Genomic DNA, 23,905 nt, shown 5'->3' with positions numbered 1-23,905 from the left:
TACTGGAAATTAAACATTGACTCAAGTAAGTCCAAATATAAATGACACTTACTATACCTGAAATAGAAACCTAGAGCATACAGTGAGTGCTTCCAGTAACACATATGGAGTAATATGACCCTAGAAAAAATCGCTGCTGCAAAGCTCCAAACATGAAGTTTGAGGACATAATTACTAGTATGTACGTATTACCCATGCCAGTCCCACATAACCAATATAAACCATATTTCAAAGCTGAGTATAACTATGAAAAGAAAACATTCTGTTCTCTTCTTACTCACTCTGAGCAATCTTTTAAAGTTCTCATCATGAAAAAGGTCACGAACAGGATGAGGTTTCCCTGAGTATCCTGAGGAAGAAAAATACAAAAAGAATCATATAAAATATCACATTGTGGGCAATAAAACAGTACATATGGGTGATACCAGGTAAGGAGAAATGTGTGATGTGAAGAACAATTCTTATATTCCATGAGCTATGACATTTCTACCTGCCAACCTAGTTTATGATAAAAAAAATATATAATTTTATGAAACCTCAGAATATCTCAAGGTACTGTAAAATATCAATTTTTATTGGTAAAATACGTGCATTCCACAGCACGTTTATAAGTGTGCCATTTAAGACATTCTGTAGGAGCACCTTTACATGAGTACTTTTGCATTTTTCACTTGTTAAGTAAACTCCATTCCTGTGTAAGACTCAACATGACATTATTATTCACTGAATAATGATCGTCACAATTATATCAGTTCTATAAAGGCAAAAGCACAAGCTATACTAAGACCCAGTATTCTTAAGAGGCTAAAATTAAATTAAACTTACACAAACACAATGCAGTTATTACGCTACTGTATTTAAAAAGAAAAACCACCACAAAGAAAAGGAGGAAAATGACACTGATACAGACCACAAGAATAATTTTGTGGAATGACGTCTGAATGTCTGAAGAGGTAATGAGGACTCTCTATATTAGCTGCTGTCGTATCGGGAATGCGTTCCAAGTAATGGACTTCCTCTCCATCAAACACCACACCGCTGAAAAACACAATTAAAATATATCCAGCCTTGATCAGTTTGCATTCTCTCCCTTAAAATAATATTATGTACAAATATTTTGTCCCATAAATTAAAATTACCTTCTCCTTCCACTTTTCCTTAAACCATAAAAGGTACACATATACAGGAGTATACACACACACACACACACACATTATATATATATATATATATATATATATATATATATATATATATATAGGCAGTCCCCGGGTTACGATGGGGGTTCCGTTCTTGAGATGCGTCGTAAGCTGAAAATCGTCGTAAGCCGGAACATCGTCAAAAATCCTAAGAAAACCTTACTTATAATGCTTTGGGTGCATTGAAAACTATGTAAACTGCATTCTTATTGCATTTTTCATCAAAAAATCTTCAAATATTGATTATTTTGTATTTTTGGTGTCATATTTCTTGTGCCAGATGAGCGTTGTAGACGTCGTAACCCTGGAAATAATTTCGGATGAATATAATTGAAAAGCGCCTTAACCTCGAAACGTCGTAAGCCAAAAACCCGTCGTCACCCGGGGGACTGCCTGTTATTATATATATAATATATATATATATATATATATAATATATAATATATATATATATATATATATATATATTATATTATGTATAGATATATATATAGTATAAGTATATATATATATAGATATAGATATAGATATAGATATAGATATAGATAAGATATAGATATACAGTGGACACCCCGTATTCACGTTCTCCGGATTCACGGACTCACATATTCACGGATCTCTCTTAGGAACGTTTCCCAGCATTATTCGCGGAAAATTTGCACATTCGCCGTATTTTTCTATGAGAAATGTCCACAAATGCCTGATTTTTTGTCAATTTCATCATAAAATGCACTTTTTGTGATAAAACTATTAAAAGAACTGTATAAATATTTTTAGTGGGTTTTTCTTGAGTTATAACTAACAAAAATAGGCTTTTTTAGCATTTTTATAGGGGTTCCAATTATTCGCGGGTTCTAACTATTCACGGGGGGGTCTGGTATGCATCCCCCGCAAATACATAAGGGGGACCACTGTAAATACAGATACTATACATATACATAAACATGTATGTATGTATATATATATATATATATATATATATATATAAAATAGAATCTACTGTTCATGTTTACCAGATACATATGTAATTGTAATAGCCACAATGCCCTCTTTTAATACACTTGTCACTACAAAGCCTTGAGATCTCCAACTTCAAGGAAATAGTATGAAGAAATCGTGAAGTCCGATAGCAAGAAATGAACCCGCAATACCATAATCACGACGAGGTTTGTTTCCCACTACCAGACATCATGATTTCTTCATTTTTCTTTGAAGTTGGAGATCTCAAGGCTTTGTAGTGACAAGTATATTAGAAAAGAGCAAAGAATTCTTTGCTCTTTTTTTCTAATATACTTGTTTATGTGTTTGTAATAGCCATTGGAAATGGAATGAAACAGATCTCGTTAATTAATCACTCGCTGGTTCCTGCAGTCCCAAATTAAGATCAATTGAGCGCATTTCCTATGTACTACACCTTTAATGCAAAATGAGCATACTACTACTTTACAGCTATTACTCCTACTTGAAAATGTTATACCAGAATGTTGATTGTTCTATTAACTTTTCAGGGAAGGAAACACTAAGGTGCTATTAAAGAATTGAGGTATCCCTCCAAATTTGGGAGCACTTCTGTGAAAACTGCTGCTCCACCTTCTAACAAGAAGTCTCATCAATGACCCAGACTGCACTTCGTACCTTAAACCGCTACAGGTGGAGACCGCAGCCCAGGACCCGATTCGCCCTCGAATTATTCCTTGATAATGGCACAGATCAACATCCTGGAAGCAAAGTTAAAGCCAAAGGTTGATTCGACACCAAGGTAGGACACTCGATACCCTCAACAGTTTCACTTGCCTAATTTTTTAAGGTTAGCCTATACTGAGAAGCAGTGTGTCGATTAAAGAACAAAAAAAGGGACAATATTGTATTAATAGTGTACACTGTCACAAACAGTCACAAAATGATAGAAAGGAAAATGGTGGAGAAACGTCGTCTTAAAGAAAGGAAGGTATGCTGTCAGTCAGGAAAACCAGATACATAATATTCTAAAGCTTGGAATCATTATCTAATCCTATATCTTGATGAGTCTTATGTGCCGGATTCCCTGAGAATTATTCGGCCGATTCTTATCCCATGGCCATAACAAGAATTTTACTTCTTCCAATCAATAACATAATAAAAGCAATGAAACTTTAGTAAAAACTTTATACAAAAGAAAAAAAATGGCCAAGTATAAAACAACACTAGAAGAGACTATCATCATAAATTATATTTTTAAATTCTGAAGACTCTTAAGCTTCATTTTTTAAAGGGTTATACGTATTGAAATCTGAAAAGAGTCCAGTCCAATGCTAGCAACTTACTGCAGTCCATCAGTATAAGCAGACACAGTGCCTTCCCTTATGCTTTAAGGCATTTCCAATAACGTCAGTAAAAATAAAAAAAAATAAAAAGTGAAAAAGACAATCTTACCCCGGCGCTTGGTCTCTGGATGTACTGCGACCCATTGTGGTAATATTTCTCAAAATAATCTCTGGGTAACAAATCCCTGCAAGAAAAAACAAATATCACTCTTCTTGGAAGGCTCATGAAAAACAGAAGAGTAAACATATATTTTCAGGGCACAATGAAGAGACACGTAAAGTAGTTAACTTCACATGCGAATACCATCATACGTTTATATGTGTATATACACACACACACACACACACACACAATATATATATATATATATATATATATATATATATATATATATATATATATATATATATATTATATATATATATATATATATATATATATATATATATATATATATATATATATATATATATATATATACACACACACACACACACACACATACATATATATATATATATATATATATATATATATATATATATATATATATATAGTATGAGTCATACCACATTACCAAGATTTATATACATACATCGTGCTACAAATGTCCTTTAATATCTAATTCGCTCTACCTCGGAATTAATATATTTTCATACTATATGTTAACCGAGGGGCATTTTTTAGTCGATAAGAAATTTGTCGGCTGACGAGCGTGAACCATCGAACCAACAAATTCAATATATTAATTCCGATGTAGAGAGAATTAGATATTAAAGGACATTTGTAGCTCGATTTATATATATATATATATATATATATATATAGATATATATATATATATATATATATATATAGTATAGATACATACATACATACACACATATATATAAATATATATAAATATATATATATATATATATATATATATATATATATATATATATATATAAAGACAGACGTAGGCGACAGCCAGTAGGACACATAGCATGAAAGTGGGCCATGGAAACACTCTAAATTCATTATAATTCTTTATTTCCTACGTTTCGTAATAACTTAATTACATCATCACTGAATTTGTTAAATAATGAATAAAATTATTTTTAAAAATTGCTCAAAAAACCAATAAAATTCGTAAACTGCAACACAGAATAAAAGGGGAGAAAAAAAAACAAGACCAAAGACCGCTAACCAACCTTATGCAATGAAGGCAGAAGACAGAATGACAATACATAAATAAAAGTGAACTCGGGTACAATTGTGTGGAGGAGGTCTAGGTATTTATTGGGGAACCATTTTAATAAATAATGATTTCAGGATGGGCAGTTCATATACATTGCTTGTTTGGCCTATGATACAAAAATCACTTCTTTCGATATATAAGTTACAATTTTGTGAGTGGTTTCTTATGTTAGAATGGTCGGGATTGGAGGGCCTACAGCCAGTACGGAATCCTAATCCCTGATGAGAGTCGATTCTGACCCACAGTAACCTCGTGGATCCAACATTGTTACACTTAGGACAATTATACTTATATACCACGTTGGAGGTCAAAAGAGGGTCTAATCGATCTTTATATCTGAAAAAGGAACCGATTGTTAGTGGATCTATTGGGAATAATTTCAAGTTAATGGCACCATAATGTTTATGAATAATTTATGTGATTTTTTTTTCAAAAAGATATCATGTAGAAAAGGAAATTTGGTATAAAAAGCTACTTTTGGTATTGTGCAGGGTTGGCAATATTAGCGGATTGTTTTTTTAAGAAACATACGGAGCTTTTTAACAAACAATCCGCTAATATCGCCAAACCCTGCACAATACCAAAAGTAGCTTTATAGACCCTATTTCTTTTTTTACACGATAACTCTTTTTGAAAAAAATTCACAAAAATTATTCATAAACATTATGGTGCCACTAATCTGAAATTAATCCCAATAAACTCCTAACAATCGGTTCCTTTTTCAGATATAAAGATCGATTAGACCCTCTTTTGACCTCCAACGTGGTATACAAATATACTTGCCCTAAGTGTAACAGGGAATTATGTTGGATCCACGAGGTTACTGTGGGTCAGAATCGACTCTCATCAGGGATTAGGATTCCGTACTGGCTGTAGGCCCTCCAATCCCGACCATTCTAACATAAGAAACCACTCACAAAATTGTAACTTATATATCGAAAGAAGTGATTTTTGTATCATAGGCCAAACAAGCAATGTATATGAACTGCCCATCCTGAAATCATTATTTATTAAAATGGTTCCCCAATAAATACCTAGACCTCCTCCACACAATTGTACCCGAGTTCACTTTTATTTATGCTTTCTCCTTCTGTCTTCTGCCTTCATTGCATAAGGTTGGTTAGCGGTCTTTGGTCTCGCTTTTGTTTCCGGTTTTTTTTTTTATCTGTGTTGTAATTTATGAATTTCATTGATTTTTTGAATGATTTTTAAAGTAATTCTATTCATTATTTAACAGCTTCCCTAATGATGTAACAAAGTTAATACGAAACATTTGAAATAATTATGATGAATTTAGAATGTTTCCGTGCATATAATATATATATATATATATATATATAATATATATATATATATATATATATATATATATATAATTCCAACTGGAGTTACTATAATGAGGTCAAACTCACCTTTGCATATATATATATATATATATATATATATATATATATATATATATACATATATCAAACTCAGCTTTGCATATATATATATATATATATATATATATATATATATATATATATAAATTCCAACTGGAGTTACTATAACGAGGTCAAACTCACCTTTGCAACTGTAAATCTACTAAAATATCTTCATCATTTATAGTGAGACCTAAAGTAATGTCATGGGCGTGACCATCCTGAAAAGGAAAAAAAATTAATTTAAGAAAGCTGAGTACACAGAATGCCTACACATACACTTCATAGTACTAATAAAAAGGATCTCCTATTATATACGAAAACACATGTGTGTGCTGACGCACATATTATTCAGGATACACATTTTAAAAGGGACATTTCAAAAAAGGTTTGATTTGGATTTAGGCTCAGCTGTGCGCTGGTGGCAACCTTTTATTTCGTCGCCAGGATTAACTTTTGGGGGGACCAAGATAGGTCTAAAACAGTAACGCTGATTCCGCAATAAAGGTTGGTCGTACGATATGAAATTATTCTCTCTCTCTCTCTCTCTCTCTCTCTCTCTCTCTCTCTAAGAAGACAAAAACTGCAATGCGGGAAAAATAAGAACCTCAAAAAAATCGACAACGAAAACTCGGGAGGGGCTGCCTGAGTCCTCATTCCTCCGCGGTACCAGCGAGAGATGCCTATTATAATCGTGATACACTTCCATTTTTTCTTCACTTATCTCTCTCCTTTCGCTACAACACGGCCTTAAGGACGTCGCTTGGAAGCCAGAGCCCATTCTGAGTAATCCTGAAATGTCAAGGAACGAAAAGAAGCGGGCAGCATAAGCATACAGACGAGGCAAATGTCATGGCCTTGAGGGAGACAGTCTACAGTGATGCCATCTTCAGGGACAAGAGCCGGGGTACCAAATGCTCTCTTCTTTTAAACCATCTAATACTGGTGCTTACTTGGTGAGGGCCAGGCACACGCGGAGGCAAAAGGCGACTGTATGACGGCGGAATAGGTATATACGTGAATTACTTACGATCTAAGTCATTCGCGGGGCTTACTTGACCATTTGAGCACCTTTTTTTTTACGTGAATATGCGCGCGCATTTCTGAGTGTGTAACGGACATTATTCAGTGTTGTCTGGTCAAACGCTTAACCTTCACGTTAGTATTGTGCCTTACTGAATGACAGGTTTGCGTATTTCTTTATTTATTCACTCATTTTGTTCGGTCGATTTATGTATATTACTTTTGTTGGTTGATTCCTATCTCCTACAATTCATTTTTACATATGGATAAAGTGTTCTGTGGAACATTGCTTTGCAAGTTCATGAACTAGTACTAACATTATTCGATATGAATGTTTATAAAAAAAAAACTGGTTTTTTTTCAGCTGTCCATCCGCCTGTGGTGTTTTTGTATGGTAACACTGCGTCCCGGGCTTCAGATAGTTACATTCAGCTTACATTCAACGATTATAATAATATCCTATTTCGAATATTAACGGTGTAATTAGCATACAGTAAATTATTAAAACACTTTTCAGTTGCAAATGTACACCCAGATATCATTTTAGTTACCTAAAACTTACAAATAGCGTAACTATCTAAAGCCCGGGACGCAATGTTACCATACAAAAACACCGCAGGCGGATGGACAGATGAAAAAAAAAAACAGAGTATAGTTAGTTTCATTCATGCTGCTACAACTCGTATCACAACCAGCAATAATCAATGTGTTCCATATAACAAATTCACGAAAAACCGACCTCAACCGATTTCACTGGAGGGGACGTAGAAAAGAACGCAAGCAAGCAAGTAAGCAAGCAACTCTGAAACTGTGTGCGTCAGTTTGTGCGTTACCGAAAATAAATGTGTGTCAGGGACACGAGGATGTCTCTGCAACTGCTCTTTTAACATTCCTCACTAAAGGACACATTCATTCGTTTCATGATAAGGCGCTAAATACGGGGTTCTCTTCCCGTCCGTGAAAAGGCCCAATGACGACGACGGAGGGATATCGCAACTAATTACCCGTTCATGAAAGGCTGAGAGAGAGAGAGAGAGAGAGAGAGAGAGTTTTTAATCAATGAGCGTACGTCTGAATCATATGTTATTGAACAATCTGCAAACCTCGATAACATACCTGTACAATTAGCAATGTAAATTCTTAAACAATGCTGATATGGAAACATATGGAAATGGAACTATGAGTTGAAAAATAATAGCGAGGACTGAGGGTCTACTGTAAGCATCTCGAAAAAATGAATCAGCAGACTAAATATCAAATATAATTTTATACCGAGGTTGCCAAGGCCGCGACATAAACCTTTACGGGCTGCTCTACGAACTAGAGCCCGTACGGCTGCTCTACGAACTAGAGCCCGTACGGGCTGCTCTACGAACTAGAGCCCGTACTGGCATAAAGCCACCTTCATAAAAAACAACAACAACAACAACGAGACAAAATATTCGCCATAATTTAGACAACTGCATCAAGAGAGAGAGAGAGAGAGAGAGAGAGAGAGAGGTGCGGCGCAGGGAAAGATACCTCGTTGGGGCCCTTCTGCGTCATGCCCTCAGATTGGTGTTAGAGATTGGACAGAACGTTCCCAGACCTAGTTTGAGCTACGACCTGTGTTAGAATCGCTGAATTACCACAAAGGTTCATGGAAAAATAAGGATACAAGAACTGGTTAAATGTCCACATCTTGTAAAGGGGTTTCACTATATGGCAAAAGTTGTTATTTACTTAACTCCAAAATGTGTGCGTGATAAATGTTATTGCTCTTAGACGTATTCACTTTCACAAAACTTAGACCCCGAAATTTCAAGGAAAGAACATCGAAAATTTCAACAAAACAAAACATGCCAGGAATTACCTATAGATCCAGAGGACCCCAGTAACACAATTCCCGCTCCTTTTCCTCGAGAGGAGAAAACACTTTCTTCTCTCCAATAGGCACTAAGTGCACCGTTTTCAAGATAAGTGACCAGAAAATCCAAATCCATGACGTAACTGACCCAATGGCTGCAGTTTCATGACCCTAATGTCATTCAGAACACACAAAAACAATGATGACACACCACACAACGCCACATCCCAATGGCAGACAAAATAGCGGCCGGCCAATTTAGACCCAAGGCATATGAAAGACAAAGAAAGGGTACCGATTTCAATGGTTTTGTGCAAAAAAAAGGAAAAATTGGGCAATGATGTAAAGGGATCTCCACCGACAATGAGCACGGACTTGGAGGAGGGAATTTCTTACTGATAAGCAACGAAAGGGGCGGGGATTTCAAGGGCTCCCGCAAATTCAAAAAGGGCGCCGATTTCAAGTTTTCCATTAGTATACAACAAGGCAACTGATTTTGAGGCTTTCCATAAAAACCAAAGGGACGCTGAAATATTGGGTATTCCGTGAATGCAGCCAAGAACTGGCACTGAATAAGTTTTCCCAAAGTCAATCAAAAGGGCGCTGACTCACAGGGTTGTCCAGGAATGAAGTGATAATGTCCCCAACATGTGTATTCACCTATAGTTACTCTTGTATGTCATTTACTTGTTCATTTTAGCTACTTATTCACTTAGTTATCGGCTTCTTACATTGTTACTCTTGTATGTTATTTACTTGTTCATTTTAGCTACTTATTCACTCAGTTATCGGCTTCCTACATTGTTTACTTATTTATCAGCAGTTATTTACTAAAGTTTACGTACGTGAATATTATCTTTTTGGAAGGTGCCTAACGTTCTGACCTTTCAGGTAGTAGCCCTTCCTTAAATGCACTACAATGCACAACGCTGACCAGGGGCGATTTCCGCTTAAATTATCTATTCACCGACAATCCACTGGCAGGAACGAGAGGCAACGTAGGCCATCATTAGTTTCAATCGTTCAGAGAAGGAAAACCAAATGGCGCTCAATTACTACGACACACTGATTTGCACTTTAAATATTTTTCGTCACAAAAAAATGCTTAAAGATAAAAACATCCCATAAAGCAATAGTAAGTTATATAAATGAACAGGGAATAATAACTAATTTTACATGTAACATATATATATATATATATATATATATATGTGTGTGTGTGTGTGTGTGTGTGTGTGTGTGTGCGTGTGTGTGTGTGTAGCACGAAGGAACAAGTACTTGACATATCTTTAAAAATAACATGCCGCCCAGATTAATAAACTGTAACCCTCTTTCTGACTTTGTATACAAAGGCCTTTCAACTTCTTTTATATTTAGTGTGAACTTGAAAATGTAGAATATACTACGAAATTACTTGTTCCAAGTCCCTGTTTCATTTACCTTTCTACCGTGGTTAAATTTTAAGCAAAAGAGATAAGGAAAGAGGATCAAGGTATATTCCTGGGTGGAGATTTAAGTTCCTTGTTGACGTCCCTTATACAAAGGGATACCAAATTAATAACAACATTAGTAAGTAACTCTAGATTATAGGAGTGCAAATGTTGTGATAAATATTGACGTTCTTACTGAAGACTTACTACAATATTCATCACAACATTTGGAAACGTATAATATAGAATTACCTAGCAATGTTATTATTAATTTGGTATCCCTTTGAATAAAAATTGTAAATTCACTTTCAATGATAATTTCTATGAACTGATATTTGGTATATCCATGGATAAACCTCTTTCGCCACTCTTGTCTCATATTTACATGGAATATTTTGAATCTAGACTTATACCAAAAAATTTATTTTCTAAAGTATTTTGGGTTAGATATGTAAACGATTGTTTTTGTAATGTACAAGAAAATGAAAATATTCGTGATCTGCTTACAATTAATAATATCGTACCATCCATAAAATTCACAAAAGAATATGAAGAAAATAATTGTATACCATTTCTTGATGCCTTAGTTATTAGAAATAACACCAATTTTAATTTTAAAATATATAGGAAACCCACGAATAACTTGTCATATATTCATTTTTACTCTAACCATGATAAACAAATTAAGATGACAACATTTTCCAGTATGTATCTTAGAGCTCTTAGAATTTGTTGTCCGGAATTTTTAGAAGATGAGTTTAAAATTCCTGATAAAATAGGAGATTCATTATGCTACCCTTCATATGTTTTGGAACTTTGTAAAAATAAAGCAAAAAAGAGACTTATTACAATCCAATCAGTATTAACAAAGAAGTTAAGGATATTCTCTGCATAACATTTCATCTCAATTTCATTCCCGCTGTACCTATTTTAAAAACTACTGATATTAACTTCGCATTCAAATATAATAATATTTTGAGAAATAAACTAATTAAGAATAGCCCGTCCAGCCCGTCAAATTCAAACAATATTGTATACAGTGTTCCTTGTCATGAATGTAATTAGATTTATGTTGGACAGACCTCTAAGGACCTAAAGTTAAGATGCTCTCAGCACAAATATGCCATTTCAAGAGAATTAATTAACAAATAATGGCATTGCGAATCACTAACTTAAGAAGGGCCATGTTATTATCTTGGGTAATTCCTCGATCATCTGCTGGGTCAAAGATCACCAAAGAAGGAACCTACTGGAGACCATCTTTATCGAAGGGATGTCAACAAGGAACTTGAATCTCCACCCAGGATGATACCTTGATCCTCTTTCCTTTTCTCTCTTGCTTAAAGAACACGCCACCCAGATTAATAAACTGTAACACCGCCTCCCTCTTTTGTTTTTGTATATAAAGGTCTGTCAACTTCTTTTTATATTCATCCAGTTACAGGCTGCTCTAGGAGCAAGAACCCGTGCCAGCACAAGGCTGGCTTAATCTTCAACAAACACAACAACAACTTTTATATTCAGTGTGAACTTGAAAATTTAGAATATACTACGAAAGTACTTGTTCCAAGTCCCAATTTCATTTACCTTCTACCGTGGATTTAAAAACACACACACGACACACACACACACACACATACACACACACACACACACACACACACACACATATATATTATATATATATAATACGTATATATATACCATATATAGTATATTATATATATATTATATATATAGATATATAAATATATATCATATATATTATATATCTAAATATATATATATATATTATATATTTATATCTATATATATATATATATATATATATATATATAATATATATATATATATGGCTCTATATATATATATATATAGCGCTAGAGAATGTTATGCTGAGTCAGTTCCTCTTCAATTCAGAGAGAGAGAGAGACGACAGCACCCGTATTTACATGACAAATCAGGATTCAAAATGTCCACAGGGTTTTCCGTAGGATTTTCCACCTAATCTTCCACATAAAAGACGAATAAGAAAGTTCTGTTTACGCTGTCTTCTTTGAGCCGATTATATTTACTTTCTGCCTGAATTTTTTATTCAGAGATGTTTCTCTCCTCCATCGTTAAATGAGCTGTTAGGATAACAAAAAAAAAAAAAAAAAAAAAAAAAAAAAAAAAAAAAAAAAAAAAAAAAAAACAAAAAAAAAAAAAAAAAAAAAAAAAAAAAAAAAAAAAAAAAAACCCAAAAAAAAAAAAAAAAAAAAAAAAAACGGTCTCTGGGTGTGGGGAAAGAGGAAAATCCGAACTTACACAAGAGGAAGACTTGAGAGCAAAACGGGCCTATAGAATAAGCATAAACATCAGACTCTCCTTGCTCGATGACGAAGCAGAAGTGAATGGAAATCTATACCCCAACTTTTTCGAAATGTTAAAACACCAATACAACAAATATACAATGCACCGAAGTTTCTTCAGCCACGGCCCGGTGGTGGCCTGTCCTACAGCGTTGCCAGAAGCACGATCATGGCTAACTTTAACCTTAAATAAAATAAAACTTACTTAGAATTGGTAGTTTTTCAGATATGAGAGCGGACAGGAAACTTGCGGACGGACAGAAAAAGTAGCACCAATGGTTTTCTTTTACAGAACACTAAAAAAAGCAAACTAGAAACACGACCGTCTCGAAATGTTAATTGATGATAGAAAAAAAAAAAAAAAAAAAAGCAGCCTTCACCAGGCGTCCCCGACAGTCCCCGTTTTCAGTGACCTGTTCCCGGCTACTGCTGTCCTCGGAAATGTCCCCAGTTTTCACTGTGACTGAAAGATCCGAAATTGGAATATAAGAAAAAAATGGTAGCCCAAACTATACATAGTTGTACACCGTGCTACTCGCACTGTACAGTGTACATAACTCAGAAAATGGTTAGAAGCTTTGCACGGCATAATTTGCGAGATGATCTTCCAGGAACATAAAACCAAATTTCCGGTCAAACCATCGTCAATATCGTCATGCAGCTGATTTTATGGGTGTTCTTGATCTCAGCTACTTTGATCAGAAAAAAAAATTGTTAATTCATTGAATTTTTATTCCATTCCTTGACAATTTAGGATAAACAGTATGAGAGAAACTCGAATGCAACTTAATGAATTCTAAGGGCTGCGGTGTCCCCGTTTTAGTCTTTCATCAACAAAGACGCGTCGTGTTTTTGAGGTTTTGGCGCCTCTGAATCGAAAATGTCCCCGGATTTTGTCTCAGAAATCTGGCCACCTTCTCGAATGTTGAAGCAAAGACCAACAAAACCCAATTGCAGTATTACGATATCTCGAGCATTTGGAGAGACTTGCTTGCCTAAGAAGAATTTCAATAACATACATCTCTGCAAAAGCGCTTCTTTAGAAACCGACATGATCCTGTCGCCGTCTATACTCGGGTTTTTTTTCCATCTGTCCATCCGCCTGTGGTGTTTGCGTATGGTAACACTGCGTCCAGGGCTTTAGATAGTTACGCTATGTGTAAGTTGTAGGTAAATAATAGGATATCTGGGTGTACATTTGCAACTGAAAATTGTTTTGATAATTTACTGTACGCAAATTACACCGTTGATATTCGAAATAGGATATTATTATTATTGTTGAATGTAAGCTTAATGTAGCTATCTAAAGCCCGGGACGCAGTGTTACCATACGCAAACACCACAGGCGGATGGACAGATGCAAAAAAACAGAGTATAGTATCGAAGGAAGACATCTCACAATAACAAGAAATCAGCCTTCCATTTTCGTTAACCAAGCACTAAACATCATTCTAAACAAATGCATTCAAAAGCCGTGAACTGAAATAAAATGTCGGATAACGTTCAACAAACTTCACAGCGACGGGTTTTCTCTAAAATAATGAGAGGCACAGGAATGCCAGCTGAGCCTAGCAACAAAGAATCTCTTTACCTTCTCTCTCGTAGACTCGAGACTCCTTTTGGTTCTTGAGTGTGTGACTCGAGGAGTTACGATACTGTGGTGGCTGAACTCCGAGGCTACTCCACCTGAGGGAAAAATGACGAGCATTAAGGGTAATAATAATAATAATAATAATAATAATAATAATAATAATAATAATAATAATAATAATAATAATAATATGCTGGAAGGAGACCTTCATTAATACAGGTTTTATTGAAAATAATGGCTATTTCAGCCGCGTTTATTTTGTATAGAACTTTCACTATTCTTGTTACTGACTTTCTTCTGAACGGAAGTTCGCTATTGAAACGCCAAATGGGGGATTCATGTCAAAAACGTGGTATTTGTCAAATTGAATATATTATACAAAAAGCAGTACAAATTGGATATTTTATCGATTAGTTTAAGATCCAATTTGTACTGCATTTTGTATAATATAGTCAATTCGATACATAACACGTTTTTGACATGAATCCCCCATTTGGCATTTTAATAGCCAACTTGAGTACAGAAGAAAAGTCAATAATAAGAATAGCGAAAATTCTATACAAAACAAACGCGGCTGAAATAGCCATTATTTTCAATAATAATAATAATAATAATAATAATTTTCTTGCATAACTTATGACAGCCTGCAAACTAGCAAAAAACATGAAGGACCTAAATCACTCCATATCTTGGTTTGTAAAAGGTAACAGCGGCACACGTGACTATATCACCACACACATGTTTATTTTTGGGCGTCCTTCTTTGAGACCTCATTCCGTCCATCTGGATGTCAACCATGGGCGACGGTAACAGAAGGGTCTCATCAGTTAAAAGCGACAACCTTTCAACTACCTTCTTAGCCTTTGAACATAATCTTCCCCTTCTTTCGGTTTACTTCAAGTTATCGTCCCTGAGAATACAATAGTCCAAGACTGTTGCATCTCTTGCTATGAGATCACTAGCCATACGGAAAGAGTATCTTGGGCAAGTCAACCAGCAGGTACATGTCACGGGTAACATTTCAACATAAAAAAAAAAAAAGCCTCCACTCTCCACCCCCATTACGCACTTACCTCTTATGAATCCAAAAATAACTCCTCTCGTAAATCTGGTAACTAACTGACACAACACGCAAACAAAGAAATACATTGAGAAAATCATTTCCTTGACGGAGATAAGAAACCAACTCTGGATCTAACAAACAAAACTAAATAACTAAATCACAACGAAAGGAATCAAGAAATAAATGAAAATTTTAAGAAGTCGTATCTCCCTACCCAGGGAAAACACATCTGCATCTCAGGCGAACAAGAGAGACAACCAAAGTATTAAGAGGAACAATGACAATGACGAAGAACAAGGAAGAGATCCTGGCGGATAATGCGATCGTTTTGCCGCGAAGAACTTCTACACCAAACAGCCAGAAATCCCCTTCGGTTTCAAAGCCACAAGAGAACACTTCTCGGAGGATCAACTTATTCAAGAACACATTACGTGATTCATGGAGACACCGACTAAAGAAACAGAGTGAAGGACATCGAATGCTTTTAGGCGACGGGCTGGAACGATGTCGCCGATTAGCTCACCAGCGAGGCAAATTCAGTATTGGAGCAAGATGGAGTATGAAGTGCGGGAGCAGTACAATCTCCAGGGAATAGCTAGTTCATGCTGTGCACTACTCGCCTCTAGCTAGAGACAACTTTACTGCAAGTGACGATTACACCATGGAGATAAACCATGGATAACCCCGTTATTTATTTATTTACTGACTCATTATCATGTTATTGTTCCCTCTATTTCTCTTTCTCTTTAGCTCTAGTGCAACACAAAACAGTCGACTAACAAAAAGGTTAATAATGAACTACTTAAATCAAGAGAAGCATCCAGGACGATCATCAAGGAAACGCCCAAATCATTCCTTTCCTTTCCTCGCCAGGTTCAATGCTGGAACGCGGGTTCCTAGACTCAGTGATGCCAACCCCTCTAACCCTACGCCCCCTACAGGAGACGAGAAATTTCTCTACACAACTGAAAATGACCCAACATTTTGCGGCTATGATAATAAATAAATCTTAAGATTGTGTTTATATGCAATATAACGAATACTAATAAGCATACTGATCTAAACCTACCTTGTTACAATAACCCTACACATGAAAATATTGCCCTGCCGTCCAAGATTTAGCCCAAATTACCCTACGCGTAGGGCAATTACCCTACAGTTGGATTCTTTAGAGTTTAGACCTTGCAGTTGGCAACACTGCCTCAACTGTGATCCGTGCGCTACCGAATGAACGTTTTGAACAAGGACCAGAGAGAGAGAGAGAGAGAGAGAGAGAGAGAGAGAGAGAGAGAGAGAAAGAGAGAGAGAGACTCACACTAGTGCTCACGTTAGCATGAGGCCGATTTCCGCTTTCACTTTCGTCACCTGGCCTTTCCCTCCGAGATATTTCCCTCATTACTCCAAACGGACCTCAAAAGTCGCAGTTGTATCACAACAAACGCCTTCTAGTGAGACTTCCTCTAAGGAGAAACTTTAGACCATATTCACTGTATCTAAACCTTTTCATTGTTACAATTCCTATAGCATGTTGAACACTAACTCATCATTCGATCGACCCTTCTTTTCTGGTACCTCGGTTATTCCTGCTTTACTTATAAACATCTTTAAACTGTTTGTGTACCTACCCCAGAGAGAGAAACAGAGAAAGAAGAAAATATTCTTCCTAAGGCAAATCTACCAGGCGAGATAGACCGAACATTACGAGCTCGACAAATGGAAAGACCTCCGAAATTAATTCAGTTTGACACAAACCAAAGGCGACGAGTGATATCAAAGCAATTCCTCTCCAACTGATCCTGATATTCCCTGACGACTCCATGACAGCACAAATTGAGGTGTCTGACTAAAAGTCTGTTACTCGAGTCCTGGGTTTAATGAACTCTCTCTCTCTCTCCAACCCTTTGACTGAACCAACGCTAACAACGTGCAGAGGTGTGATTCCCCCCCACCCCCCCACCCCCACGTCTCTCTCCTCTCTCTCTCTCTCCCTCTCTCCTCTCTCTCTCTCTCTCTCTCTCGTCAGCGATCCACTTTTTTTGTCAGGAAATCTTTCTTTAAGACTTAAGAAAAACACCATTGAAAAACACACCTTGGCACCTGCACATAGGTTGTGCATTATTTAATTTTTCCAGAGAGAGAGAGAGAGAAGTGGGGGGGGGGGGGGGGGGGGGGGGGGGGGGGGGGGGGCTAAAATACAGAATTCTCCATCAAACACGTAAGAAAACTGTCGATCTGAACTTCACATCTAAACTGTAAACATTTGAATTGACCAGAGGTTTACCAGTGAATTACATATCAAGAAGCATGAAAAAAAATATCAAGTCTTGAAGCGCAAGTCACATTGGAACGGGACTCAAGTCAATTAGTTTGGACAAAATACGCAAATAAAGATGAAGAAGAGCTGAAAATGAAAGCATACGAAATCATGAAACATTCACCATTTGGAGGAGGGTGAAGTTTATCAACACAAACACAACCCAAATAATAATGAGTATGACTGAGCAGCCATTCTTCATGAGGATTTTGCTTCTGCGAAGATTAAATAGCAATCAGATTGCAGCTATTGATTTCATAAAAAAATAAAAATACGCCATTTTAAAGGGCAAGGCAAATACTAAGAGGCATAAAAGAGCTCCCAAAATAGCTCCGTCACTACAGTAGCATAAAACTCCCGCGCTTTTCAAGCGGGAGTTTTATGCTACTGTGTGTTCATAACTTGTCCACTTCCATGGACAAGTTATGAACACACCTTCAGTTCTAGTGATTTTAAATCTTCATCTGTCCGACACATGCGTATATATATAAGAGAGAGAGAGAGAGAGAGAGAGAGAGAGAGAGAGAGAGAGAGAGAGAGAGAGAGAGAGAGAGAGAGAGAGAGAGAGAGAGAGAGAGAGAGAGAGAGAGAGAGAGAGGCAAAACAGAAAGAAACGAAGAGGAATGATGTAAAGAGGACGGAGCATTTAGGTGATAATTGACCAGGCAATACTAAGTAAAAGTACCTATAGCTGGTTCACTTAAAAGGTAGATTCTTGGGTGAGCCTTACGCCTACGAGACGTTTGTTTGGCGATCGCTGATTGGCTGGGATCTGGCTACCTCCCGGTACCAGCCAATCAGCGGCCGCCAAACAAACGTCTCATGAGCATAGGGCTCATCCAAGAATCTACCTTAAGTGAACCAGCTATAGTCTGCTTCTCCCTTTTGCCACAAGCAGGAATGACAAGATATACATGTCTGTTTCATGAACTGCATAAGGTATATTTAAGAAGGATCAAGGAGATTCCTAATCAATAACGTCACTCGTTTTCTCGTCTTCGAAATTGATACACTGAAAGAGGCTGCTGCCTGGCCTGCCTCGTCGCAACATCCATTCTTTGTGTCCTGCTATGACGGACAACAAAAAATTACCAAAATGTCTACACACCGGACCATGACCGGACAATGGTTACACCTCACGGACAAAGGATCGAGGTGGATAAAAATGAGGTCAATAAAGGGTTGCTATAGCAACAGAAGCAAGGCGTCTATTCCAGTATTGCAAGGCTGCGTGTCTGCTGGTCATTTCATAGAAGAAATTTATAAAATAACAATCATAAAAGAAAATTACTATTGAAGTCAATGGCATTGTTCGTGGATACTATCTTCTTAACCACACTTTGAATCAGTTTACATTTCTTTTCATTTTCTCTTCTGGCAAGCTTCTCAGGAATAAGAACAATTATTATTCGAAGTTTTTTCAATTTATTTTTCATTTTTTCTGGTCGAAAGACTGTTTCTCCACCTCTCAGAGGAGCGCCATCAGGACTTAGATGTTTATAGTTGAGATTAAGGCAGCCTTGTGCTGGCACGGGCTCTTCCTCCTGGACCGCCACCAACCAACCCGCCCCCCCTCCCCCCACCCCATAAAAATCTTTATAAATCGAATAAAAAGCTTTTCATTACTGCATGAGGACGTTTCACTTTCATACATGACGTCATAGGAGTGCTGAATTCTTATTGGTGGGCGGGTCCCATTCTCTCGCTGGCTGTCTGGGCAGCAGCAAGGGCACTTCTACAAGGTGGTCCCCAGAGGACGCTTCTCATGCCACGGCTTGCAGCCACGGGCGTGGGCAAGGACGTGATTCTCGTCCTAGGTGGTAAGGAGTTTGATATGGCACCCACACTAGTCTCCGTCTCTTCGTTATAAATAAGTCAATAAACGAATCTAAAAAGTTAGTAGTGAAATTGCAGCAGTCATCAGCAACGCTAAGGGTCGATCAGAAAGAGGGCACCTGTAGTTTTAAAGTCATTCCTCCATGCTAACGCCTCCACGGCTACGGCCAAAACTATCTACGTCAAAACTTTGAAAATAGATGAATTGAAAAATATATAGAGAGAAAACGGGATTACACAAAACTAGCTGAAGCAATACAGCATTCTGCAAGGGAAATTTCTCTACCAAGACACTTCGAGAATCATCACTGGACTTCCATAATTATCAACGAACTTCCAGAATACAGAATACAATTGGTCTTCCTGGGAAGCAGGGCGTAGGACGTCCTCCTTGGCGGAGGAGGAGGAGGAGGAGGAGGAGGAGGAAAAAACGATAACCAAGTAACTCCGGGACCCAATTACCAAATTAATTAAATAAGAGAACTATTATGCTCCCCTTTGCATGCGAAGGAAATAAATGAAATTCTGCTTAATTCTATTACAGGGTTCTACTGATATTTCAGTGATCAAGAGGATATTCAAGTCGGCATTTCTATGAAAGGAGATGATACACACACATACATACTAACTATATATCTATCTATCTATATATTATATTATATATATTATATATATTATAATCTATATAATATTATACATATATATATATATATATATAGATATATATATATACTACAATATATTAAAATTTTTAATAATAGATATATATTTACATATATATATATATATATATATATGTGTATATATATATATATATATATATATATGCATGTATGCATGCATCTGTGTGTGTGTGGTGTGTGTGTGTGTGTGTGTGTGTGTGTGTGTGTGTATGTGTGTGTGTTGATGTAGTGTGGTTAACTAACTGGCTGACCGACCGACTGACTGACAGAACAGTAATGCGTATAAAATAACTGTTCCCCTTTGTAACCCTGATAGTCGTCTACTGGTAACAAACTCCAAGTCTTGAACCGCCATCGTCCAGCCCAGGATGATCCGGCTCACCCCTATACGGCGGCTTCCAGCCTGACGCCGTTGAATTCTCCAGCGACCAAAAGGAAGACATCATTCGCACCGTCGTCTTGACAAGACGCTTTGAACTTGATGTCTACACTGAACTTGAGAACATTCCACTTTTATTTGCAAGATTACCCTTCCTCCGCAAAAAGTTGATCCTGCAATGATGAAAAAGGGATAAAGGAAAAATGCCAAAATGCGATTTTAAAATATTTCGTTCTCATAGGAATGAAGAGAGAAAGACGCTTAACGTCTCATCTCTCGTCCAGCTATCAGGAAGGAGCCCTGATAAGAGACTTTAGCCGTGACACGACGGATTTATGGACGAAGTTCCAACTCGCCGAGGCTAATATCCCGATCTTCATGTTAATAAGGTCTCCGTCGCTTCCAAGGATGTCAGAGCCTAAAAAGACCATTATGCAATATTTACAAACCATGGCCTCAACACCACAAACACACCAGTCTCCCACCTTCTTATCATTAACCAATTTCTAAAAAAATAAAATACAAAAAAAAAATCTCACTCTCTCCGATGATATTGCAGAAATAGATAAGGAGCAACGACGACACGTTGCTCTCCGATCTAGATACTGCTCATTAAAGTGGCATGAGCGACGTTTCTATCTCCTGATATCTGAGACTCCGGGGAAGCATGACGTGAAAAATTGTCCTTCTAATATTGGGGGGAGTGTTACTCAAGTCTCACTTCATTTCTCAGTCATTACAAACCTCTGGAAGCTCAAAGCACAGTGAGACCACGTTGGGTCTTTCCTCGGCTCAAAAGTCTTTGAGTGACCACCTGTTTTCCTCATAAAAATAAAACATTCTGGTTTCGACCCAACATCCATACCGTTTTCCTACCCATGAATTGACTGCACTGTTGTTAAAGATGCCCATGCCTGAAATGCAAGGGAAAAGAACAAACAATGACCGCACAGAGGCAAATGTGAAAAAAAAGGAATCGGGAAATGGTGGAAGGCCATAAGAAAAATGAGAAGTGAAACAGAAGATGACGGAGGCGAAACGATAACTTCGCCGTCCAACCGTGCAATGAGACGGTCCAGACTTCGAAACCATACTTGGTCTCCTACAGTAATTCCCTCCAACTGCCTGTTCTACCAAGCCCCAAAGAACCCGGAATAAGTTCCCTACAACATGAAAAAAAAATGAGCCTGAGAAGTAGTTCAAAGGTGTACTACGTAACGAGCCTGAGTAGCCTCCAAATACAGAGCGAGATGTGTGGGACATAATGAACACACACACGCTGTTGACAAACCTCCGCAGTACGTCGGATCTGCACCGGACTCCCATCAAGAAATATTTTGTCCACCCTGCCTCATTTTTCGCGAGCTAACATTAAATACCAACATCCGATATCATTCAGGGTAATTGTGACGGGGGGCTACTCATGCTGCCCAAGATACTAGCGAATAACGAAAATGTTGTTGATAAACAACAGGTTACCAACAACAGGCTTTTAGCTTCATGCATAGCCAAGTCCCACCCTTCTTCCTTTCGCTTGGAGGTAGCTGCTACGCCAGATGATAACTTGCAATCAGTCAGTCTTGATCTCGATTTCGGGCCTTGGCTCGGCGCAGGCACTAGGCTGACAGGTGCTCCGTTGGACTTGACACTTCATATACTACACAGAGCAGATCGAATGATTTGGTGTTAAGCATACAGCTATTAAACAGACCACTCGTATACTACGTAGTAAGGCGCACGAATGCAGAAGTGTAAAAAAAGTGCAGATGCCAAATGTTGATTCTGTACACTGAAGAAGGCTAAACTTGCTTGTTCTTCTTCTCAAAATCGAACGAGCAGCTCCTCGCGAGAAAACGCCCTTGTTGTTTACAAGGCTGGCAATGAACAAACAACTTCAGTTTCTTTCTCAAAGTTGCACGTGGCTTTCCTTCCCGTGTTTGTTTCTGTAACAGTTGTTTGTCCTTCCTCCTCTCGATGTAGCGTTTTCCTTCGTCGAAATAACAACAAACAATTTAACAATGCTACTGGAAGAAACGTCGCGACCTCATCGTAGGCCGGACTACATCAGAGCACGCCGGGAATACTTCCAGGGATCGTTTCGTCTGAACCTGTTTGCACTTTTTGTTTACATGTGCGTGTCAATGCGACAATGAGGCACATGCAGGGAAAAACAGTTCCTTCAGATATTTTAAAAACTCCGCCATCACTTTTGTAACAAAAGTGCTGGTGCTAGAAACTATTGCAACAATCACAAGAGAGAGAGAGAGAGAGAGAGAGAGAGAGAGAGAGAGAGAGAGAATATGATCTCTCACCATGTTAGTTCTGTCTAATAAAAAAAAAGAAAAGAAAAAGGAGAAGAACGGAATGGGTACCAGTGTTTACTTTTAATTTCTCAACGCTAGCGAAGACATTACAATTTCAGCGGTATGTTTGTCCATCTCAAGACCAGCTCTTTAAACCTGACAAATTTCTTTATCCTTCATACCACTGCCATGTACATACATACATACATATATATTCACAGAAAAGGTGTATGGAAAATATACATACATACATACATACATACATATATATATATATATATATATATATATATATATATAAACACACACACACACACACACACACACACATATATATATACATATATATACACCCCAAGAGAGAGACAGCAATCTCTGAAAAATAGTACTTTCTTTCTATATTTTGGCCTTTTATGGGCTCCTTTTATTATTATTATATATATATATATATATATATATATATATATATATATATATACTATATATACACACACACACATATATATATACATAATAAATATATATAAATATATACTATATATATATATATATATATATATATATATATATATATATATATATATATATAAGCGAATACCACAGGAAAAATAATAGGCAGAAATTTATGCCAATTAATTTTCCTGGGGTATTCGCTTATATCATGACGTCACGTGCATCTACTGTGATTTTTTAAGCGTATATGCATATGTGTATGTGTGAGTATGAGTGTTTGCCTGCGTGCCTATCTCTGTCTGTATACAAACATACACGCAACTATACATATCGATCACTAGCGTATATGAACATCATACACCATAATTTTAATAAAATTTTCCGTCATTATACTACATTAATAAACATTTTCATCAGTCCGTTATCTTCCATAACGAGAGCAGTCGAAAATACCAGAGTGAAA

The 23,905-nt window shown here is 36.9% G+C and overlaps 1 protein-coding gene across 2 annotated transcripts in view; it reads right to left on the bottom strand.

Moving 5' to 3' along the window:
* Positions 1-23,905, bottom strand: part of LOC135202209 (mucin-2-like) — a 360,342-nt gene that overhangs the window by 48,541 nt on the left and 287,896 nt on the right. For both annotated transcript variants that reach the window (XM_064231469.1, XM_064231477.1), the window contains exons 2-7: positions 14,412-14,506; positions 6,315-6,391; positions 3,612-3,687; positions 2,835-2,917; positions 911-1,038; positions 282-349 (exon numbers count right to left, since the gene is read on the bottom strand). In XM_064231469.1, coding sequence (XP_064087539.1) covers positions 282-349; positions 911-1,038; positions 2,835-2,917; positions 3,612-3,687; positions 6,315-6,391; positions 14,412-14,506 — 527 coding nt within the window. The remainder of the gene's footprint in view (positions 1-281; positions 350-910; positions 1,039-2,834; positions 2,918-3,611; positions 3,688-6,314; positions 6,392-14,411; positions 14,507-23,905) is intronic.

Source organism: Macrobrachium nipponense, chromosome 23 (assembly GCF_015104395.2).
Source record: "Macrobrachium nipponense isolate FS-2020 chromosome 23, ASM1510439v2, whole genome shotgun sequence".
NCBI lineage: Eukaryota > Metazoa > Arthropoda > Malacostraca > Decapoda > Palaemonidae > Macrobrachium > Macrobrachium nipponense.
Note: the sequence above shows the minus strand (reverse complement) of the source record. Positions and strands in the feature narration are given on the sequence as shown.